This window comes from Salvelinus fontinalis, chromosome 34 (genome assembly GCF_029448725.1).
Source record: "Salvelinus fontinalis isolate EN_2023a chromosome 34, ASM2944872v1, whole genome shotgun sequence".
Taxonomy (NCBI): Eukaryota; Metazoa; Chordata; class Actinopteri; order Salmoniformes; family Salmonidae; genus Salvelinus; species Salvelinus fontinalis.
Window position 1 is genome coordinate 3,722,723 of NC_074698.1, and position 20,318 is coordinate 3,743,040.

The window sequence follows — 20,318 nt, forward strand, 5'->3', positions numbered from 1 at the left end:
TACACCAGCTCTGTCAGGAGGAATGGGCCAAAATTTACCCAACTTATTGTGGGAGGCTTGTGGAAGGCTACCCGAAATGTTTGACCCAAGTCAAACAATTTAAAGGCAGTGCTACCAAATACTAATTGAGTGTATGTAAACTTCTGACCCACTGGGAATGTGATGAACTAAATAAAAGCTTAAATAAATAATTCTCTCTACTATTATTCTGACATTTCACATTCTTAAAATAAAGTGGTGATCCTAACTGACCTAAGACAGGGAATTCATTTTTACTAGGATTAAATGTCAGGAATTGTGAAAAACTGAGTTTAATTGTATTTGGCTAAGGTGTATGTAAACTTCCGACTGTAAGTCTTGATGGGGCAAATAATAAAAATAAAAGTACGATGCACGCCATCAAAGCCACAACACAACACTAATCAATACATGAATTGCACAATAACAGTGACAAACAATGCCCACAAACTGCTAGGGCCTACATAAAGCTGCACCAACAGCAGTCCCAACATCTTACCACTGCTACACCAGGCTATCAGCGGAGCCTTGTCTGGCAGCGAAACACTTCATTCAGCCATTTCATTTACTGCCTTTTAAAAAAACATAGCTGATATGGCTGACTTGCTTAAACAAATGTAGTTTCTAATGAGATGTACAAACTATGGCATAAGGGGATGACAAGCGGATAAGAGGCAATCCGTAATTTCGATTAAGACATTAATGAGCGAGCTAGGACGGACGTCGTGGTCAAATTTTGTCATCAAAGTCTGGCATTATCTGGACTTATGGTGCTTTCAAAATAACTGGGAACTCGGGGGGAAAAACAAGGTTGAATCATGATGATGTCATTGATCTTCAGGTCGTAGCTCGAGTTGGATGACCGTTCAAAATGTATTTTCCCAGTCGGAGCTTGATTATTCCCAACTTCTCATTTGTCTTGAACTCACAAGTCAATTTTTTGCAGTTCCGAGTTAACAGTTGTTTTGAGTGCGGCACAAATCATGCTTCATTGACAGCATGGCCAATGTTAAATGTTTATCATTTTAAACTTGGAAAAGAGCCCCTTAATCCCAGATTTGGGACCACACCGCCACTCCACTGAATAGCAGGCTAGTGATTACTTTGCAATACTTGCAGAGTTAGCCACTGTCACTGATTCCTTCCAAACCACTCATTGTTGAATTTGCGATTTCCAACTTGTGCAGTGTTTATGTCCAATGGCCGATGAGCACCGATACATGTTATCGATAATTTCTCTTCATTTTTTCTCTTCATATGACAAGGAATAAAAAGGATTAGATTAGATTGTCGACTAGATACATGATGATGACTGATAGCTAAGATTTTGAAAGTATTAAGTTGACATGATCAGTCCAATCAAAGCTACTGTACATATAACGTGATTTCACGTCATTTTATCTGTGGCCAATGACCTTGAGCCTTCTTGGATGGGCACTTCTAAAGTAACTTTATGGCAGCACCCAAGTGGCTTTAATTTTCTAGGTCTACCCTTAGACTTGGCGGTGACGTAGTGTCCCCATGAGTGACAGAACACTGAGCCAATCACGCTCCCTATTTTCTGCTGGCTTGCCCCACCACCACAGAAAGCACTGAGCTAGGCTGAAACCTGCATTTTGGAGCTGCCTTACTCAAGAAAACAAAAAAGAGACTGTTGGTATGCGGCTTTATTAACTCAATTATATATATATATTATTATTATTTTTTACATTGTTTGCAAACTGATATGTGACACGTATTAATGCCAAAATAACATGCAAAACAGGCAAGCCCCCCCCAAAAAATAATGTAGATATTTTGGGGGGATAAAACATTTGGCAAAAAATGTGGGACTCAAGTCGGGCTGACCTGACCTGAATGATGGGTCGCCACTGGCGTGCAAGCACACCTGTGGAGCCACCAGCCACACTGCCTTGGTATGGTTAATATGGTATTATTTGGAAGTTGTCTTGTCATTGTAAAGGAGTTTCTGTTGACGAAAGGGAAGAGGATTCTGTAAAGTAGTTTCAAGGCTACGGATTGTTGTAAAAAGTACAGATGAAGGCTTGGCTGCTCAAAAACACAGAAAAGGACCCACATGTCTGAGTTCACATTTCAGCTGAAGCTGCTGCACAGTGTCCTCACCCAGTCTTTTCTCTTTGTACCTGTCCCTCTCCATGAAATACCCTTATGAAACAATATGCCAAAACATTTTAAAGATGTATTTTTTCAACTTCCATTTTCATGCCTAATATCTTTTCATCTTCCTGATCCATCCCTCCAACTCACAGCACACTAGTTAAATTAAGGTTACATTCAACAACAAAAAAAACCTGCTGAGAGACCCCGGTGTGGTTGCATTTCTCGCCCAGCAGAATGCCAAGATGGTCGCCCTGCTCCCTCCCACAGGCACCGAAGTGTTTCGCCGATTCACCCTTGAGTCGCTGGCGGAGATCGAGAGGCGGATGGCCGAAGAAGCAGAGGAGCAGGAGAGAAAAAAGGCCCTGAACATTGAGGTACATTTAACATTTGAGTCATTTTGCAGACACTCATCCAGATTCCAGAGTGACTTTACAATCAGTGGATTTAAATAAGGTAGTTAAAATGACAATAAATCACAGTCAAGCCATTGCAAGTAAAACGTTCTTTCAAAATTGCTGCTATCCGCAAAACCAGTGCTCGTAAGAAATGGTCAAGTGTTTGTGATCATGTTTTTTTGTACCTTTCCGGAGGTGGCAGAGGAGGACCTGCCAAAGCCAGCCGTCGACCTGGAGGCCGGCAAGGCCCTGCCATTCATCTACGGAGACCCGCCACCTGAGCTGTTCAACACGCCCCTGGAGGAACTGGATCCTTTCTACAAATCACACAAAGTGAGCACTTTAGCCCCTGTCCCTTAGTAGCCTGAGGACTGAGTGTCCACAGAACCAGACATCATCACAAAGTGAGCACTGCAGACCATGTCCCTTAGTGGCCTGAGGACTGAGTGTCCACAGAACCAGACATCATCACAAAGTTATTTCCTTTACAATAAGCTCAAATCAGAGGTGTATTTACACATTCCAAGTAATATTAACATATTGTTATTATTCAGAGTGTAAATGCCCTCTGATTTACAACAATTACAACGAACTCTATTTTGCTAATATCCTTAAAACAAACATCAAGACATTCAATTAAAGTAAAGATGATATTGGACTTCCAATACTTCCTCACTAATCTTTACTTCTTGTTTTTCAGACCTTTATTGTCATCACCAAAGGGAATACAATATTCAGGTTCAATGCTGAGCCTGCCTGCTATATTCTAACACCCTTCAGTATTCTCAGGAGAGGATCCATCAAAATTCTCATACATTCATATCCTTTCAATACAAGTATCTCACTGATCTACATTATAAATACATATAACTTAGGATCCTGCTGAATGTTCAGAGTCCAAGAAATGTGCTACTGTGTGTGTGTGTGTGTGTGTGTGTGTGTGTGTGTGTGTGTGTGTGTGTGTGTGTGTGTGTGTGTGTGTGTGTGTGTGTGTGTGTGTGTGTGTGTGTGTGTGTGTGTGTGTGTGCACGCAAAGGTGTGGAGAATCAGAGCAGGTGGTTAGTCCAGTTCAGAAGTGTTCAGCAGTCTGATGTCCTGTAGATATAAACTGTCTCTGAGCCTGTTGTTATCAGACCTCATGCTCCGATACCATGTGGCCGACAGTAAGGGAGTGAACAGCTCGAGGCTGGGGTGTGTGGGGTCCTTGATGATGCGGCTGGCCTTCCTCATCACCATTTCGAGTAGATGTCCTGGATGGGTGTGGGCACTGAGGCATCTTCACTACTCACTGGAGGGCCTTGCAATCATGGATGGAGCAATTCCTGTATCAGGCCGTGATGCAACCAGTCAGGATGCTCTCGATGGTGTAGCAGTAGTATATGAATAGGACCCGGGTGGCATTGCGAATTTCTTCAGCCACCTTAGGGAGTAGAGACACTGTTGTGCCCTCTTGACAAGAGTGGTGGGGTTGTTGGTCCATGTCATGTCTTTGGTGATGTGAACACTGAGGAACTGAAAACTGCTGAGTCTCTCTACTGCAGTCCTGTTGATGTGGATCGGACATGTTCCCTCCTCTGTTTCCTGAAGTCAATAATCAACTCTTTTGTTTTGCTGACTTTGAGGGAGAGGTTGTTGTCCTGGCACCGCAATTCCAGTTCACTTACCTCCTCCCTATATGCTGACTCGTCGTTGTTGGTTCAGGCTTACAACCTTGATGATGGAGTTGGTGTCGTGCAAAGCCACACAGTCGTGTGTGAACAGGGAGTACAGCAGAGGGCTGAGGACACACCCCTGGGGGGCCCCTGTGTTAAGAGTCAGTGTGGAGGAGGTGTTGTTGCCAATCCTCACAGTCTGTGGTCTGCCCGTCAGGAAGTCCAGCATCCAGTGCAGAGAGTGGTGTCCAGACGCAGAGTTCTGAGCTTGGTGTCAACAATAGTGTTGAATGCTGAACTGTAGTCAATGAACAGCATCCTCACATACAGTAGGTGTTCCTTTTGTTCAGATGTGTTACGGCCGTGTGAATAGCAATGGGAATGGAAATCTTCTGTGGATCTGTTGGAGCGGTAGGCAAATTGGAGTGGGTCCACTGTGCCTAGCATGCTGGCCTTGATGTGGTCCATGACCAGCTTCTCAAAGCACTTCATGACGACCGGGTGAGAGTGATGGGGCGATCGTCATTTGGGCATGTCATCTTGTTTTTCTTGGGCACTGGGACGATGGAAGTCTCTTTGAAGCAGGTGGGGACTACAGCCTGGGACAGGGACAGGTTAAAGATGTCAGAGAAGACACCCGCCAGCTGGTCAGCACACACTCCCAGGAATGCCATCTGGGCCAGAGTATTCACTCTTTTGAGAGTTTTCCTCACGTCAGCCTTGGAGAGCAAAAGCACCTGGTCATCCGTAGCAGCGAGACTCTTCCTGGATGGATCGGTATTGTCTGTCTCGAAGCGAGCATACAGTAGAATGTGTTAATCTCGTCTGGAAGGAAGGCTTCGGTTGGCACCACACTGCTGGATTTGCCTTTGTAGTCCGTGATAGTCTAGTCCTTGTCACATGCTTCACGAGTCTGAGTTGTCAAGCATCAATTCCATTTTGAGTCTGTATTGTCTATTTACTTCCCTAATGGTTTTGCGGAGCTCGTATCTTCTTGCCTTGTACGTGTCGCAAGCCACCAAGTCATCTGGGTTTGTTCTGCTGACATTGAATGCTGCAGTACGGGCACTCAGCATGGTACGGATATCTCTGTTCATCCAGGGTTTTTGGTTTGGGTATGTTCGGATTGTTAATGTGGGTACAACATCATCAACACATTTCCAAATGAAGCCTGTGACTGACGATGTACACTACCGGTCAAAAGTTTTAGAACACCTACTCATTCAATGGTTTTTCTTTATTTTTGCTATTTTCTACATTGTAGAATAATACTGAAGACATCAAAACTATTTGAGATTCTTCAAATAGCCACCCTTTGCCTTGATAACAGCTTTTCACACTCTTGGCACTCTCTCAACCAGCTTCACCTGGAATGCTTTTCCAACCGTCTTGAAGGAGTTCCCACATATGCTGAGCACTTGTTGGCTGCTTTTCCTTCACTCTGCGGTCCGACTCATCCCAAACCATCTCAGTTTGGTTGAGGTCGGAGGATTGTGGAGGCCAGGTCATCTGATGCAGCACTCCATCACTCTCCTTCTTGATAAAATAGCCCTTACACAGCATGGAGGTGTGTTGGTTCATTGTCCTGTTGAAAAACAAATGATAGTCCCACTAAGTACAAACCAGATGGGATAGCCTATCGCTGCAGAATGCTGTGGTAGCCATGCTGGCTAAGTTTGCCTTGAATTCTAAATAAATCACAGAAAGTGTCACGAGCAAAGCACCCCCACACCATCACACCTCATCCTCCATGCTTTATGTTGGGAAATACACTGCTCAAAAAAATAAAGGGAACACTTAAACAACACAATGTAACTCCAAGTCAATCACACTTCTGTGAAATCAAACTGTCCACTTAGGAAGCAACACTGATTGACAATAAATTTCACATGCTGTTGTGCAAATGGGATAGACAAAAGGTAGAAATTATAGGCAATTAGTAAGACACCCCCAAAAAAGGAATGGTTCTGCAGGTGGTGACCACAGACCACTTCTCAGTTCCTATGCTTCCTGGCTGATGTTTTGGTCACTTTTGAATGCTGGCGGTGCTCTCACTCTAGTGGTAGCATGAGACGGAGTCTACAACCCACACAAGTGGCTCAGGTAGTGCAGTTCATCCAGGATGGCACATCAATGCGAGCTGTGGCAAAAAGGTTTGCTGTGTCTGTCAGCGTAGTGTCCAGAGCATGGAGGCGCTACCAGGAGACAGGCCAGTACATCAGGAGACGTGGAGGAGGCCGTAGGAGGGCAACAACCCAGCAGCAGGACCGCTACCTCCGCCTTTGTGCAAGGAGGTGCACTGCCAGAGCCCTGCAAAATGACCTCCAGCAGGCCACAAATGTGCATGTGTCAGCATATGGTCTCACAAGGGCTCTGAGGATCTCACCTCGGTACCTAATGGCAGTCAGGCTACCTCTGGCGAGCCCACGGAGGGCTGTGCGGCCCCACAAAGAAATGCCACCCCACACCATGACTGACCCACCGCCAAACCGGTCATGCTGGAGGATGTTGCAGGCAGCAGAACGTTCTCCATGGCGTCTCCAGACTCTGTCACGTCTGTCACATGTGCTCATGTGCTCAGTGTGAACCTGCTTTCATCTGTGAAGAGCACAGGGCGCCAGTGGCGAATTTGCCAATCTTGGTGTTCTCTGGCAAATGCCAAACGTCCTGCACGGTGTTGGGCTGTAAGCACAACCCCCACCTGTGGACGTCGGGTCCTCATGGAGTCTGTTTCTGACCGTTTGAGCAAACACATGCACATTTGTGGCCTGCTGGAGGTCATTTTGCAGGGCTCTGGCAGTGCTCCTCCTTGCACAAAGGCGGAGGTAGCGGTCCTGCTGCTGGGTTGTTGCCCTCCTACAGCCTCCTCCACATCTCCTGATGTACTGGCATGTCTCCTGGTAGCGCCTCCATGCTCTGGAAACTACGCTGACAGACACAGCAAACCTTCTTGCCACAGCTCGCATTGATGTGCCATCCTGGATGAGCTGCACTACCTGAGCCACTTGTGTGGGTTATAGACTCCGTCTCATGCTACCACTAGAGTGAGAGCACCGCCAGCATTCAAAAGTGACCAAAACATCAGCCAGGAAGCATAGGAACTGAGAAGTGGTCTGTGGACACCACCTGCAGAATCACTCCTTTTTTGGGGGTGTCTTGCTAATTGCCTATAATTTCCACCTTTTGTCTATGCCATTTGCACAACAGCATGTGAAATTTATTGTCAATCAGTGTTGCTTCCTAAGTGGACAGTTTGATTTCACAGAAGTGTGATTGACTTGGAGTTACATTGTGTTGTTTAAGTGTTCCCTTTATTTTTTTGAGCAGTGTATATATGCGGAGATCATTCATAAACCCACACCGCGTCTCCCAAAGACACAGAGGTTGGAACAAAAATTCTCAGATTTTGACTCCAGACCAAAGGACAAATTTCCACAGGTCTAATGTCCATTGCTTGTGTTTCTAGGCCCAAGCAAGTCTCTTCTTCTTATTGGTGTCCTTTAGTAGTGGTTTCTTTGCAGCAATTTGACCATGAAGGCCTGATTCACGCAGTCTCCTCTGAACAGTTGACGTTGAGATGTGTCTGTTACTTGAACTCTGTGAAGCATTTTTTTGGGCTGCAATTTCTGAGGCTGGTAACTCTAATGAACTTATCCTCTGCAGCAGAGGGAACTCTGGGTCTTCCATTCCTGTGGCGGACCTCATGAGAGCCAGTTACATCATAGCGCTTGATGGTTTTTGCGACTGCACTTGAAGAAACGTTCAAAGGTCTTTACATTTTCTGGATTGAGTGACCTTCATGTCTTAAAGCAATGATGGACTGTCATTTCTCTTTGCTTGTTTGAGCTTTTCTAGCCATAATATGGACTTTTATCAAATAGGGCTATCTTTTGTATACCCCCCTATGTCACAACACAACTGATTGCTCGAACACATTAAGAAGGAAAGAAATTCCTCAAATTCACTTTTAAGAAGGCAGACCTGTTAATTGAAATGCGTTCCAGGTGACTATCTCATAAAGCTGGTTGAGAGAATGTCAAGAGTGTGCAAAGTTGTCATCAAGGCAAAGGGTGGCTATTTGAAGAATCTCAAATATATAATATATTTGGATTTGTTTAACACTTTTTTGGTTACTACATGATTCCATATGTGTTATTTAATAGTTTTGATGTCTTCATTATTATTCTACAATGTAGAAAATAGTAAAAAAAATAATAAAGAAAAACCCTTGAATGAGTAGGTAGTGTATATTCCTCAATGTCAGTGGATGAGTCCTGAGTGGATGAATCTTTGAATATTCTCAAAACAGTCCTGCAGCATGGAGTCTGCCTTCTCTGTCCAGCGCCCCACTATTCTCTGTGTTGGTGTCTCTCTCTTGAGTTGCTGCTTGTAGGTCAGGGAGTAGGAACAGAGAGACGTGTTCTAATTGGCTGAAGTGGGGAAGGGGGATGGCTTTGTACTTATCATAGATATTTTTTATTTACATCCCAGTTAACAATTCTAGGGAGAAAGAACGCTTTTGTAATGTTACCCGTAATGTTCCCTTAATGTTTGAGCGTCCAGTTTTCTGAGGGTTAGGAGAATTTTCCATCAATGTCCCACAAACATACTCCACGGAGTTGTATTATTTTCTAGACAACGCATAGAGCCCCGAGTTGATTATCACTTTTACACCCTGGCTATATTTTAACAGATTTGCCACTAGAAATGTGTTAATTTACTGGTAGAAATGTGTTCAACATTCACTGAAGGAGCCAGCAAGTCAACTAGATAGCTGCAATTGTTGCGTGGTAACCAAACAAACAGACTTGCTAGCTTAGCTAACCAAACAAACAGACTTGCTAGCTTAGCTAACCAAACAATCAGTCCTAGCTTGCTATTATGAAAATAGAATTCAACAATACCAATACTGTTTCCAATTCGACTTTTGCTTTCAAAAGCAGCTCAAACATAGAACGTGTAAGAATGAACTATAGCCATTGAATTCTACCTTGCAAATATACAGTGCGTTATAGGGAAATACTAAATGCTCTAGAATGTCCTTCAAGTCAATCAGAAAGGAGTATGGAACAATGACATGGTGTATACAATTCTAGACACGTTTCATGGGAATGCCCTTTTGCCCTCGGAACAGCCTCAATTCATCAGGGCATGGACTCTACATGGTGTCCAAAGTGTTCAACAACGATGCTGGCCCATGTTGACTCCAATGCTTCCCACAGTTGTCCCAGTGTCAAGTTGACTGGATGTATGTTGGGTGCTGGACCATTCTTGATACACACAGGGAACTGTTGAGTGTGAAAAACCCAGCAGCGTTGCAGTTCTTGACACAAACTGATGTGCCTGGCACCTACTACCATATCCTGTTTAAAGTCACTTAAATCTTTTGTCTTGCCCATTCACTCTCTGAATGGCACACGTACACAATCCATGTCGCAATTGTCAAGGCTTAAAACTCCTTCTTTAACCTCTCTCCTCCACTTAATCTACGCTGATTGAAGGGGATTTAACTAGCGACATCAATAAGTGATCATTGCTTTCACCTGGATAGACTATGTCACGGAAAGAGCAGTTGTCCTTGATGTTTTGTACACCTTCAGTGTATACAGTGATTATTATTCAACACCTGGGATTTGAACTCACAACCTCATGGTTCACGGCATTCAGATATTCCTGCTACACCATCATGTCTGTGTCAGTTATCAGTTAATTTGACTATTCTCTCATTATTGATTTGATTTACTTATTTCAAAATGTCAAGTTTTTCTGCATAGTTGTCTGATGTTGGTGGGGCATATTAACCTGTTTTAAGGATACTCCTGAATCACTAGGATCAACGAAAGTTTGTCTTGAGTGTACTTTTAACAGAGATGAGATTTACTTCAAAGTGCATTCACCCTATTACTTATGCATATGAAGTTCTTTCAGTTCTACATATGTGCCTAGGGAGGAGGGGTTATGGTTTGTTCTGGACAGGGCCTAACTATACTGGCCCAATAAGCACATGCCTTAGAGATATCCCTTATTGGGACAGTGGTTAGGGTGTTCGTCATTGGCGCTGGTGGCTTGGGTTTGAGACCTGCTAGGCGAGTCACCCTACTCACACGTCCGTAGCAATATATGTTCATGTCATTATTTGGCAACAGTTACAACACACCTAATTGATCAATTGATTTTTACTATCCAGTATGTCACCCATTAGCGACTACTGATTACTATATTCATATGAATCAAATATATAAATAAAATAAAATGTGTTATTAAAAAATTGACTAATTATATTGGTCCATAGAATTAGATTTGAATACCATTAAATTGCCATGTTATTTCCTTAATATGTGTACATTATTTAGCATGTTCATCATGTTAACAATCATGTCCAACTGTGTGTTCATGACGATGAGTGACCCTCCGGCATGGAGTAAAACTGTTGAGTAAGTTTCAAACCTATTTAGGAGATTATTCATGTTTTGTCGAAACTATATTGACTGCTTCAGCATCCCATGTATTTTCAAGTCAGTACCTACATTTTGGGGTGGGGGCACTTTTATTAAAAAACGTGTAAATGTTCATATAAATATCAGTGATTTTTTTGTAATTATTTAAAAGGTTGGTCATAACATTATTGAGAGTAATTTTGACCACTACTAAGGTTCACCAAAAGCTATTTTATAAAGCTTCTCTCTCTTCCCCTCTTTTGTATTGCAGATATGTTTTCACTGGTATCTATACCTTTGAGGCAACAGTTAAAGTGTTGTCCAGAGGCTTCTGTGTTGGAGATTTCACATTCCTTCGAGATCCATGGAACTGGCTGGATTTTATGGTGATCAGCATGGCGTGAGTATTGGGAGAGTGATTGCCGTCAGTGGTCAGCGCAGTACCATTAGACACGGGGGCAGGTGTTAGAGTGTGTGTCTATTTGTGTTTCTTTGTGTGCATGAGTGAAGGAGTAAGGTCAAAGGTCAGGAAGGTCAAAGGACATCTCCAATGGCTTAATGAGTTTGACTTTGGCCTTGTCTGCTTCCTTACCTCTCCTCCCCCCAGGCCCCAGCACCCTATGTACTCTCTCTCTCTCTCTCTCTCTCTCTCTCTCTCTCTCTCTCTCTCTCTCTCTCTCTCTCTCTCTCTCTCTCTCTCCTCTCCTCTCTCTCTCTCTCTCTCTCCTCTCTCTCTCTCTCTCTCTCTCTCTCTCTCTCTCTCTCTCTCTCTCTCTCTCTCTCTCTCTCTCTCTCTCTCTCTCTCTCTCTCTCTCTCTCTCTCTCTCTCTCTCTCTCTCTCTCTCTCTCTCTCTCTCTCTCTCTCTCTCTCTCTCTCTCTCTCTCTCTCTCTCTCTCTCTCTCTCTCTCTCTCTCTCTCTCTCTCTCTCTCTCTCTCTCTCTCTCTCCTCCCCCATTCACTCTGTCTCTAAACCCTCTGTCTACTACATCAAATACGACGATGACTTCCACATCCACGACCTGGTCTAAACCATCTAGAGCACAACTTTACCCGCTCAAAACCACCTAGAAAGGACTAGTCCCCCCTGCCTCCGATCCTCACACCTGTGCACTCACCTTAGGTCGAGTCCTATTTCAACTCAGTCAATTCAGGAAGTGAGGTGAAATTCAGTATTCACCATAGTTGAAATATTGGGAAACGTCTCATTCATGACGGAATGTCAATCCATTTCCTGAATTGACTGGATTGAAATGGAACTCTCTGCCACCATGACACTTCCCTGTCATTATTGTGGACATGTTCCCTGCCCTGTGTCTCGTCCAGGGTCAGAAGTTTGCTAAAAGTGTGAACTCTGTGACTCAGATTCGACTAGTCTTTTGTAAACAGTACAAAGCTTGCATGTATTTCCTTTTCTTTTAAGCAGCTACGTTTGATTTTGTTTGGCTAAGGAGTACTAATTGTAAATCGCTCTGGATAAGACCGTCTGCAAAATGACTCAAATATAAATATATAATATATCTCTCCATCCCTCTCTCTCCTCTCTCTCTCTCTCACTCTTTCTCTCTCCATAATGCCATTCTACACCACTTGCCTCGCTTTATCATGGAGCCCCAATGAATGAAAATATTTGCCCACTTGCAACGGACGGTCACACACCACACTCTGGGTCTATTTATAGGTGCTCACCTCCTTCCCGGGCTTTGTTTGTCCCAGTACCAAATGGCTGAAGGTCTGTGGCGGTCCAAAGTGCTGCACTATGACTGCACTCTATATGGCCTTGGAGCCCCGATGAAAAGTAACACCATACAGTTCATCCAGCTAGTTTCAATCATGTAAATATAAGATTACAAATATTTGAGTTACTGTACATATAAGTGGATTAAGGATCCTACTGTCAAAATCTGAAACAGAGCTTGTTTCTGTGGAGCCCAATGTGATCTAGTTTCTATCAAATGTAATTTTTGTAAGTGTCGTCCTTCTTCGAACATTGAAACTTTTTTGCTGGTGAGTCCCAGCCACATCATGACGTATGCCACTTCATAACTAAATCTCCACATGGTGTCTTACTGGTCTAGTCACACTCCTGCCTTCTGCAGTCAGCTTCCAGATAACACTGCCATTTGGCTCTAGAAGTGGACAGTTACCCTGAGCTAAACATATCCTCCGCTAAACCATATCTTTTACCATAGCAACCCTCTGATCCTCTATGTTAGAATAACAACTCAGCCAATGGTATTGAATTAAATGTACATTTAAAGTCCATGAAACGGAAGAGATTTTGGTTCAACTGACACATCAACTGTCACCTCCTCTATTCTAATGTGTGGTTGTGTTGTCATGTTTTGTGCTCGCGCAGGTACCTCACAGAGTTCGTTGACCTGGGTAACGTGTCTGCCCTCAGGACGTTCCGTGTGCTCCGAGCCCTTAAAACGATCACTGTAATTCCCGGTATGTGTCACATAAGAATGTCCAAATCCCACCGGGGTGTGTTTGTTTACTGCACAACCTGCTTTTGAACACCTGCTTTGGGTCATGTGTACCTCAGTCGGTAAGTGTGTGGTGCTAGCAACCCCCGGGCGGCTTTGGGTTGTATTCCCGCACCGTATTGTAAGTCACCTTGAAAAAAAGGCATCTGCTAAATTGCATCTGTTATTATATTATGCTCTGCAAGCTACACAGTACAATGCTCTGCAAGCTACACAACACAAAATGGGTTATTCATGACGCCGTGCGGAGAACAAGGATATCAAGCACAATCAAAATATTCTCAACGTTATGTTATTCGTTCTTCGGGCGAATCGTTTTCAGGTTACGGATGATTTGAATGCTTTTTTTGGGGGGGGGGGGGGCGGTTATTTTAAGGTCTGAAAACCATTGTGGGCGCTTTGATCCAGTCGGTGAAGAAGCTGGCTGATGTGATGATCCTGACAGTGTTCTGCCTGGCTGTGTTCGCTCTGGTCGGCCTTCAACTGTTCATGGGAAACCTGAAGCAGAAGTGTGTTTACTGGCCCCCTGTGGAATGGCGTTTGAACTCTACCGACATGGACAACATCACTGTGGCCTTCAACGACACCGATGGTTTTAATGACGTCATGGGCTACAGTGGCACAAACAGCAGCAACAGCACGTGGGACTTCAAGGCGTACATCGACGATAAAGGTATTGACAGGCTTTTGATGGGACATTGACGTGTGGAAGGGGAGTTGATAATGGCCCAATGAACCATTGTATTACGTTAATTGGGACTGTATCATGGCACTTACTGTATGATAGTTTTAAATATGTATAGACATCTGTATAGGTATATACATTTCTATGAGAAGTATACACATTTGGATAAGAAATAGAAAACAATGCATGCTTCAGTGAAACTGTGGGCAATAATGACACAGAGCGGGGCAACAGCACGTGGGACGATGCATACGTCAATGATTAAGGTAGTGACAGGCTTTTGATGGCACATTGATTCAGGGAATTGATTATGACTTACTGAACCATCAACTATAAATTCGTTGGGATTTTGTCACAGTACTATATGATATAATGTACAGTGCCTTTGGAAAGTATTCAGACCCCTTGACTTTTCCCATATTTCGTAATGTTACTTTACAGCCTTATTCATTTTTACATTACATTTAAGTCATTTAGCAGACGCTCTTATCCAGAGTGACTTACAAATTGGTGCATTCACCTTATGACATCCAGTGGAACAGCCACTTTACAATAGTGCATCTAAATCTTTTAAGGGGGGGGGGGGGGCAGAAGGATTGCTTTATCCTATCCTAGTTATTCCTTGAAGAGGTGGGGTTTCAGGTGTCTCCGGAAGGTGGTGATTGACTCCGCTGTCCTGGCGTCGTGAGGGAGTTTGTTCCACCATTGGGGTGCCAGAGCAGCGAACAGTTTTGACTGGGCTGAGCGGGAACTGTACTTCCTCAGTGGTAGGGAGGCGAGCAGGCCAGAGGTGGATGAACGCAGTGCCCTTGTTTGGGTGTAGGGCCTGATCAGAGCCTGAAGGTACTGAGGTGCCGTTCCCCTCACAGCTCCGTAGGCAAGCACCATGGTCTTGTAGCGGATGCGAGCTTCAACTGGAAGCCAGTGGAGAGAGCGGAGGAGCGGGGTGACGTGAGAGAACTTGGGAAGGTTGAACACCAGACGGGCTGCGGCGTTCTGGATGAGTTGTAGGGGTTTAATGGCACAGGCAGGGAGCCCAGCCAACAGCGAGTTGCAGTAATTATTCAGCAATCTACACACAATAACCAATAATGACAAAGCGAAAACAGGTTTTTAGAATACATTTTAAAAACTGAATTACCTTATTTACATAAGTATTCAGACCCTTTGCTATGAGACTCGAAATTGAGCTCATCCTGTTTCCATTAATCATCCTTGAGAAGTTTATACAACTTGATTGGAGTCCACCTGTGGTAAATTCAATTGATTTGACATTTTATTAAATTTTTATTTCACCTTTATTTAACCAGGTAGGCTAGTTGAGAACAAGTTCTCATTTACAACTGCGACCAAGATAAAGCAAAGCAGTTCGACACATACAACAACACAGAGTTACACATGGAATAAACAAACATACAGTCAATAATACAGTAGAAAAAGTCTATATACAGTGTGTGCAAATGAGGTAGGATAAGGGAGGTAAGGCAATAAATAGGCCATGGTGGCGAAGTAATTACAATATAGCAATTAAACACTGGAATGGTAGATGTGCAAAAGATGAATGTGCAAGTAGAGATACGGGGGTGCAAAGGAGCAAGATAAATAAATAAATACAGTATGGGGATGAGGTAGTTGGATGGGCTATTTACAGATGGGCTATGTACAGGTGCAGTGATCTGTGAGCTGCTCTGATGATTTGATTACATGATTTGGAAAGGCACACACCTGTCTATATAAGGTCCCACAGTTGACAGTGCATGTTAGAGCAAAAAACAAGCCATGAGGTCGAAGGAATTGTCCGTAGAGCTCCGAGACAGGATTGTGTCGAGGCACAGATCTGGTGTAGGGCACCAAAACCTTTATGCAGTATTGAAGGTCCCCAAGAACACAGTGGCCTCCATCATTTTTAAATGGAAGAAGTTTGGAATCACCAAGACTCTTGCTAGAGCTGGCCGCCTGGCTAAACTGAGCAATCGGGGGAGAAGAGCTTTGGTCAGGGAGGTGACCAGAACCCGATGATCACACTGACAGAGCTCCATAGGTCCTATGTGGAGATGGGAGAACCTTCAAGAAGGACAACCAGCTCTGTAGCACTCCACCAATCAGACCTTTATGCTAGAGTAGCCAGACGGAAGCCACTCCTCAGTAGAAGACACATGACAGCTCGCTTGGAGTTTGCCAAAGGGCACCTAAAGACTGTCAGACCATGAGAAACAAGATTCACTGGTCTGATGAAACCAAGATTAAACTATTTGGCCGGAATGCCAAGCGTCATGTCTGGAGGAAACTTGGCATCATCCCTACGGTGAAGCATGGGGGTGGCAGCATCATGCTGTGGGGGTGTTTTTCAGCGACAGGGACTGGGAGACTAGTCAGAATCGAGGCGAAGATGAACTGAGCAAAGTACAGAGAGATCCTTGATGAAAACCTGTTCCAGAGTGCTCAGAACCTCAGACTAGGCGAATGTTTACCTTCCAACAGGACAACGACCCTAAGCACACAGCTAAGACAACGCAGGAGTGCCCCTAGGGACTAGTCTCTGAATGTCCTTGAGTGGCCCAACCAGAGCCCGGACTTGAACCCGATCGAACATCTCTGGAGAGATCTGAAAATAGCTGTGCATTAACGCTGCCCATCCAACCTGACAGAGCTTGAGAGGATCTGCAGAGAAGAATGGGATAAACTCCCCAAATACAGGTGTGCCAAGCTTGTAGCGTCATACCCATGTAGACTCAGGGCTGTACTTGCTGGTAAAGGGGCTTCAACAAAGTAAAGGGTCTGAATACTAATGGAAATGTGATATCTTTTTTTTTTTTTTTTTTTTGCAAAAAAAATCTAATAACCTTTTTTTGCTTTGTCATTATGGGACATTGTGTGTAGATTGTTGAGGAAAAAAACAATTTAATCAATTTTAGAATAAGGCTGTAAGGTAACACAATGTGGAAAAAGTCAAAGAGGCTGAATACTTTCCGAATGCACTGTATATCAACTTGGTGCACTTTCTAATGGAGGTCCCTTCTTTGTTTTCCTCCAGTGAACCATTACTTCCTTCCTGGAATGTTAGACCCTCTTCTTTGTGGAAACGCTTCTGATGCTGGGTAGGTTTTTTGGGATGTCAGAGTTGAGCATATGGGTAGCTTTATAATCTTGCCTTGTCGCTGTTGATAATGCAATATATGGTGCAAAGTATTTCAACGTAATTCAAATATAACATATCTTTGAATGCTGAAGATCATAAGTCCCGTTCAACTTGTTGTGCCACTTCATTGGCATTTTGACAGAAATTGCCCTGAAGGATACACGTGTATGAAGGCCGGAGGGAATCCCAACTATGGATACACAAGCTACGACAGTTTTGGATGGGCCTACCTTGCCCTATTTCGGCTTATGACACAGGACTTCTGGGAAAATCTATTCCAGCTGGTGCGTATACATCATGTGCTTCGATGGCAACGACATAGAGATGTACTTGCTTCTGACATTTCCTGAAATGTACATCTGTAACATCAGCCGGTAGACCAGGCTTGAATTTGAGAGATTGCAATCTTATGTGTCATCAGGGATATTGATACAGAAAGAGTACTCGCTCGATGTCATGGTGATTTAACTGGCCGTTTCCCCCCCTCCCCTTACCCATAGACTCTTCGCTCAGCAGGGAAAACATACATGATTTTCTTTGTGGTGGTGATCTTCCTGGGCTCGTTCTACCTGATCAACCTGATCCTGGCTGTGGTGGCCATGGCGTATGCGGAGCAGAACGAGGCCACCATGGCCGAGGCCAAGGAGAAGGAGGAGGAGTACGCCATGATCATGGTGCAGCTGAAGGAAAGGAGAGAAGCGGAGGTCAAAGAGGTGTGATCAACTTACTATGTATGTGAAGTGCTTTGAGCATCCGGAAAGAAAAGGCCCTGTATATAAATCCAATCAACTAACAATAAATTGCACTCTTTGATCCGATGATGGTTGATAGAGTAAGATTTCGTTAGTCGATTCAACTCTAGATTCAAATGTCTAACGAACTTGATGAATACACAAAATACCTAGTGTTCATTTGCAGATTATTGCTCATGTTGGTCGTTCTCGTCCTTGGTTTGTTTGATTCTGGTCAATGATTGACTGATTATTTGACTGACAGAGACATGACAGGCATCATGAACACCATGAACACGCTGAAGTTGCTGGCAGTCAGACGTCACTGTCCAGTAGAACGTCTAAGAAAAAGAAAGGTGAAAAGGCAGATCAAGAGGTCGCTGATGATGAGGCGTGTACGTCCTCCAGCCTTTATAGCGAGGCTATAAAGGACTCCAACGGAGGCCTCGTGATCAGTCCCAACGCCAACAAGGTCCTGGCAGACCAGGAGGTGAGCTGCATGGCTCAGATGGGTTGCTGTGCTCTTGATGTTCTGACCTTTTTCACACTAATGTGCCGACCTGAACCAAACTGTGCTGGCTCGGATATTGTTTATTCACATTTTCCTTTTCAGGACGGTTTTAGGAACAATGATGAATGCATAACCAATGAATGCGTAACTAACTCAGTACAGCTCGGTTTGGTTAGGCTCGGTTTGGCTCTGAAAAAGTGGGTTGCTGGCCTCCCGAGTGGCGCAGCAGTTTCTAAGGCACTGTACCGTGTTCGATCCTGGGCTGTATCACAACCGGCCGTGATCGGGAGTCCCATAGGGCGGCGCACAATTGGCCCATCGTCGTCCGGGTTAGGGGAGGGTTTGTCCCGGGGGGGCTTTCTTGGCTCATTGCGCTCTAACGACTCCTTGGGGCGGGCCGGGCGCCTGCAAGCTGATCTCGGTCGTCAGGCAAATGGTGTTTCCTCCGACACATTGGTGCGGCTGCCTTCCCGGGTTAAGCGGGCGAGTGTTATTAAGAAGCGTGGTTTGGTGGGTCATGTTTCGGAGGATGCATGGCACGACTTTCGTCTCCCGAGACCGTCGAGGAGTTGCAGCGATGAGACAAGATCGAATTTGGGGAGAAAAAAAGGGCGTAAAATATAGATATATTTTTGAAGTGTGTTGCTATGCGCCTGATGGTTAAGTGTGTCTTGTTTCTCTTTGTTCTACAGTCTGCTGTTGGGTTGAAGAGGGCCAGTGATCCCAAGGGGAGCGAGGACCAGCTGGAAGTAGCAGGCCTGCAGAGGAAGACACCCAGTTCATCCAGTGTTTACAGCCAAGATGGCATGGACGGTAATTGTCAGAAATAGCAATGGATCTATATACGAGAAATGAAATGTCCTAAGGAATCCTCGTGTGGGACTGGAATGTGATGTATAGGACTGTGATATCCACCAATACCTGTGTTCCATATGGCTACTGTAGTAGAGCAAGGGCTTCTTTTATATTATTTTGTGAGTTATGCAGAGTTTCATCATCAAAGTTTCCCATCTAATGCACTGATGGCGCATTGTGTCAGCTTCTTCCGCTATAAGACCTTCAACCCAAGACCTTACACGTTTTAACTTTAGGTGCTCAAGATAAGTAATACTTTTCAAGACCTACATAGACTTTAATAATAGTTTTGAACTTTAGGTGCTGCAACCATTAAATAAAGGTTGAAAACAAATCATGAACCCATAAAAACTCCTTATCGTGAAAGGGTTGTGTACAAAATAACTAACACCCTCCTCCTTTACCCTCATTCCAACAGATTTGGAGGAGGAACTGAGACCTTGTCCGCCTTGCTGGTACAAGTGTTCAGACATATTCCTGAAATGGAACTGCTGTGTGCCCTGGGTGACTTTCAAGAAGTGGATGTACTTCATAGTGATGGACCCATTCGTGGACTTGGGTATCACCATCTGCATTGTGCTCAACACCATGTTCATGGCCATGGAGCACTACCCCATGACACCAGAGTTTGAAGACGTGCTGAGTGTGGGGAACTTGGTGAGTTACCTTCCCTAATGATACTCTTCCACTTTACCTCCTCTGAAGCCATGATAAGGATACCTTAGAAATCTCTCTCTCAAAATGATCATGTTGAAAATGCAGGTTACCATGCAGAATCTGCAGAATCTACACATGGCACAGTTTTCAATATAATTCACTAGGCCCTCCCCTCTCTCAACTCTTGTACAGGTCTTCACAGGAATCTTCACAGCAGAGATGGTGCTGAAGCTCTTCGCCATGGATCCGTACTACTACTTCCAGGTCGGGTGGAACATCTTCGACAGCATCATTGTGACAATGAGCCTGGTGGAGCTGGGGCTGGCCAACGTCGAGGGTCTGTCCGTGCTCCGTTCCTTCCGTCTGGTGAGTAACTCCACCCAAAGATTAGAACACACTCTCTCAGTGTAACTGTGCAGTGAGAATGGATCCCGATAGATCAAAGCATTTTCATAAAATAGTTGCAAGAGTAGGGTTTCAAACTACTGGGTCATTTACCAAAGTTCTCTAGAAGAATAAGAAACGCACACCTATTTAGGCGAGGTGCTGGCTAGCGGAGTAGAAAACTTAAAAATAAAGGAGAGCCGCACACTCTAGAAGCTCAGATACAAAAATTGAATTTTTAACGTT

At 44.3% G+C, this 20,318-nt stretch overlaps 1 protein-coding gene across 1 annotated transcript in view; it reads left to right on the forward strand.

Annotated features, from left to right (window-relative positions):
• Window positions 1-2,366: 2,366 nt before the first annotated feature.
• The window catches only part of scn4ab (sodium channel, voltage-gated, type IV, alpha, b), a 36,961-nt gene continuing 19,009 nt past the window's right edge, over window positions 2,367-20,318 (forward strand). Inside the window, exons 1-14 of the mRNA XM_055896962.1 lie at window positions 2,367-2,513; window positions 2,730-2,867; window positions 3,235-3,353; window positions 10,531-10,620; window positions 10,895-11,023; window positions 12,981-13,072; window positions 13,487-13,783; window positions 16,830-16,893; window positions 17,077-17,218; window positions 17,435-17,647; window positions 17,931-18,155; window positions 18,869-18,989; window positions 19,450-19,688; window positions 19,881-20,054. Coding sequence (XP_055752937.1) covers window positions 2,382-2,513; window positions 2,730-2,867; window positions 3,235-3,353; window positions 10,531-10,620; window positions 10,895-11,023; window positions 12,981-13,072; window positions 13,487-13,783; window positions 16,830-16,893; window positions 17,077-17,218; window positions 17,435-17,647; window positions 17,931-18,155; window positions 18,869-18,989; window positions 19,450-19,688; window positions 19,881-20,054 — 2,175 coding nt within the window. The 5' untranslated portion in view covers window positions 2,367-2,381. The remainder of the gene's footprint in view (window positions 2,514-2,729; window positions 2,868-3,234; window positions 3,354-10,530; window positions 10,621-10,894; window positions 11,024-12,980; window positions 13,073-13,486; window positions 13,784-16,829; window positions 16,894-17,076; window positions 17,219-17,434; window positions 17,648-17,930; window positions 18,156-18,868; window positions 18,990-19,449; window positions 19,689-19,880; window positions 20,055-20,318) is intronic.